Here is a 3,918-nt window from a genome sequence, read left to right on the forward strand (position 1 = left end):
CTGTGTATGGCAGCCCCGCCTCTGTCAGAATGCCCCAGGGCAGCTGTGGCTGCAGTGTAGTTTGCCATCATCAGTGTGTGAATGGGTGAATGTCTGTAGTGAGAAGAGCTTTGAGTGTCCTGGATGGATAGAAATGCACTATATAAATACAGTCCATTTACCATTTTTTATATTGCAGCAGCCTCGAGGCTTTAGTTTTAGTTCTTYTCAAACATTTAATGGCGTTACATTTGTGTGTGTGCAGCTCCTGGTAAACCTGGTTCACTGAGGTTTGAAAGCCCCACAGACACTTCACTGATCCTCTACTGGACTCCTCCACTGGAAATCAARGGCAAACTGCTGGGATATAGGGTGCTGTACCAGAAAGGTAAAGTTAGACTCTTTTAGAACAACAGAACTTATTCATTGCAAGAAGCTGAATGTGTTTTGTAAGTATAACCCTGGTTTCACATTAGGCAAGCTAATGAGCTACATTTGCCTTGTGATATTGTTTCAATGTAAGAACAGAGCTCAAACACTTTACTAACAGCTTTTTGGTTTGTGCTTGATGTGTAGAAGTGGAAACAGGTGACAGCCCCTTGCAGATTGAGATGATCAGGGACCCACATTTAAATAGCATTTTGCTYAACAATCTGGACCGCAGCAGCTATTACATCTTTAAAGTCATAGCACGAACTGCAGCTGGATATGGACCTCCCATAGTAGAAAGAGGAGCCACCATGCTTGAAGGAGGTGAGACCACAGTTTTTTCTTGTTCTGATGTTCAGGTACGATCAACCTGCACACACATTTCTGCAAACCAGAGGAGACTCATTTATAGTTTCCCTTATTTATAGATACTGTACATTTTCCATAAAAAATAAGAGTCACATTGATCCAWCATGTCTGTCCAGAGGAGAGGATGTTTATTCAATTCTTGCAAAGTTCAACTCTTCTACATTTTGTCACATCACAACAAAAACTTTAAATACTTTTTCTGTAATGTTATGTGGTTGACAAATTCAAAGTTGTGCACTTTGTAAAAAGGAAATAAATTGTTTTATTGTTTTTAATAGTGCTGCTCGGCATAGACTAAAATTTTTAATCACGATTAATCTCAAGGTATTTTGAGATTAAACGTGATTAATCACAATTCATTGATATAAACTTTTTAGAAACGYTTACTCTACTATGGCTGAATGTGTACCGTATTTTTTGGACTTTAAGGTGCACCTGATTATAAGGCGCAATAGGTTACTGTATACGTATACTGAATATCTGTTTTCATACATAAGGCGCACTGGATTATAAGGCGCACATTAAGCGAAACAAAACTGTCTGATAAGTCAAAGTTTATTCAGCTCAGTCACATTAACTCTGAACAGTTTTAACACAAAGTCTGAACAGTTGTAACACATAAAAAACAAAACAATACACTCACTTTTTCCAGTTCATTCTTCYTTCACAAATCCCTCAAATTCTTCATCTTCTGTGTCCAAGTTAAACAGATGGGCGATTTCAGATGTCCGGATCCCTCTTGTCGTTATCAGAGACAGTCTTGTTGCTGTTACTTGGCTGCTCAGTGATGATCCCGCCCTTCATGAAAGCTTGGATGACACTTGAGCCTGATACCTTGGTCCAGGCATTCACGATCCACTGGCAGATAGTGGCGTAACTCGCCCGGCGTTGCCTCCCTGTCTTGGTGAATGAATGTTCCCCTTCTGTCATCCAATGTTCCCACGCAGCTCGCAGTTTAGCTTTGAATGATCTGTTGACGCCAATATCTAGCGGTTGGAGTTCTTTAGTTAATCCACCCGGAATGATGGCAAGCTCCGAATTAATCTGCTTCACTTGGGTTTTGAGAGCATCAGTGAGATGGGCGCGCATTGAGTCGCAGATCAGAAGGGACGGAGATTTGTGAAAGAAGCCAACTGGTCTCTTGATGTAAACTTCTCTTAGCCACTCACTCATCTTCTCCTCGTCCATCCAGCCCTTTGGGCTTGCCTTGATGATGACGCCGGCTGGAAAAGTTTCTTTTGGCAAAGTCTTTCTCTTGAAAATGACCATGGGTGGTAGTTTCTGACCATTAGCCTGGCAGCCAAGAACTACAGTGAAGGATGACTTTTCGTTCCCTGTGATGCGTATGGATACCGTACTGGTCCCAGTTTTCTCAACAGTACGATTCACGGGAATATCAAAGGTGAGCGGGACCTCGTCCATGTTGGTGATGTGTTCTGGTCYGATCTTCTTTTCAGTGATCTTGTTTTTMCAGTAGGTGCAGAAAATTAAAAGCTTTTCTTCGTAATCGTTTGACAGTTGCTGCGAGATGGTAGTACATGTGCGCATGGACAGATTATGCCTTTTCATAAAACGAAAGCACCAAGAAGGACCTCCTTGAAACTCGTTGATGTCCATGTCACGTGCTAACGCTATTGCCTTCAGTCGAATAGAGACCGCAGAGACACTTCTACCTGCTGTTCTCTGTTCAATAACCCACTCTTCAATTTTGTCCTTCAACTGTGGCCATCTCGCTTTGTTTCCTCGGAAACTCCGTTTGGTCTTCTTTACTTGGCGCAGTCGTGTTCTTGCTTCCTCCACTTCTGTACCATTGATTCGTTAATGTTGAACTCTCTCGCTGCTGCTCTATTCCCGTGTTCTACTGCGTGACTGATAGCTTTGAGTTTGAAATCTGCTTCGTGAGAAAGTCTCTTAACAGGCGCCATTCTGAGGTCCTTCAACACAATGTTCGTATACAGTACAGTACGTATCACTCCGCGACCTTAGATATCATTGGTAGATATCTACCTTTTGGCGGGCGATAGCACAAGCATCGTCACCAATAAGCAGCGTCAGGCCATAGGGATTTCTACCTATATGACATCTGTGCTTCTGACTGTTATSTAGTTGACGCGCTGAAGGCGGCGTGAGGCTGTGTACTTGCAAAATACAGGAGTTACACCATCCCCGCACCTGTGTGTTAGACCCATGCTGGGTCAAAATTATTACATAAGGCGCACTGGATTAAAAGGCTCACTGCCTACTTTTGAAAAAAATTAAGGATTTTAAGTGCGCCTTATAGTCCAAAAAATACCGTAGGTTCACATGTTGAAATGCCCTCCATGTGTGACACCATGTGTGACACCATGTACATTTTATTCATTTGTTTTTCTTTTTATCTTCTTATTGCCTTTTTCTGCTGACATCTTTTGTTCGTCATGTAGAACTCATTTGGAATGAAAAAAAAACAAAAAAATCCTTGAATTCTTGATTTAATCTCACCATTCAGCACAAAATTTAACTGACTCAAAAAATATTTAGAGCATTTTTTAGGTACTGTTTTATATTAAACCAGGGGCAGTGCATTTTCATAAACTTTAAACAAAGCCAGTCTTACTTTCTGTTTTTTCTCCAACACTGGTCAGCCTTGTCTCTAGTATGTCCCTGTGTTTACGCTGGTTTGAAACTGAAGTGATATTTCAGGCTCAAACTGCTCCGGTGGTGAGAGGGTTTAGTGTTGCAGTTCTTACAGAGCTTTACTTCCTCCCAGCCTGCCACTGGAAAAAGTTGGAGGCAAAACTTAAAAAGGCTGAAGACCTAAGACCGAGGTTCACCGTCCAGTAACAATATAAAGTGAAAAAATCCTGTCCACTCAGAAAATTGTTGGATAAATACTGTGCCTCAAAAGCCTTATTAATGAAGCATCAGAAAACAGTYATAAACTTTCTTAAGATGAGAGTCTAATCATTTGAGGTTTGGTTGTCTGATTTGTCTTATCTTTGATTMAATTTATTGCTGTATGAGCTGTGTTGGAATGTTGATTCTGTYCAGCACTTTGGTCTTCTGTTGTGCAAAAAGTGCTTTACAAATAAAGTCGGATTGGATAACATAGGGCAAAACACAGAAACCTAAATTTCCCCTAATGTGTTGTGTGTGTGTGTG

The 3,918-nt window shown here is 41.2% G+C and overlaps 1 protein-coding gene across 1 annotated transcript in view; it reads left to right on the forward strand.

The window, feature by feature from the left end:
- Positions 1-3,918, forward strand: part of LOC106535229 (neural cell adhesion molecule L1.1) — a gene marked incomplete at its 5' end in the record, with an annotated part of 18,216 nt that overhangs the window by 4,881 nt on the left and 9,417 nt on the right. The window contains 2 exon segments of the mRNA XM_014032183.1: positions 245-367; positions 556-732. Of these exon segments, the coding sequence (XP_013887637.1) occupies positions 245-367; positions 556-732 (300 nt within the window).

This window comes from Austrofundulus limnaeus, unplaced genomic scaffold (assembly GCF_001266775.1).
Source record: "Austrofundulus limnaeus strain Quisiro unplaced genomic scaffold, Austrofundulus_limnaeus-1.0 Scaffold1390, whole genome shotgun sequence".
Taxonomy (NCBI): domain Eukaryota; kingdom Metazoa; phylum Chordata; class Actinopteri; order Cyprinodontiformes; family Rivulidae; genus Austrofundulus; species Austrofundulus limnaeus.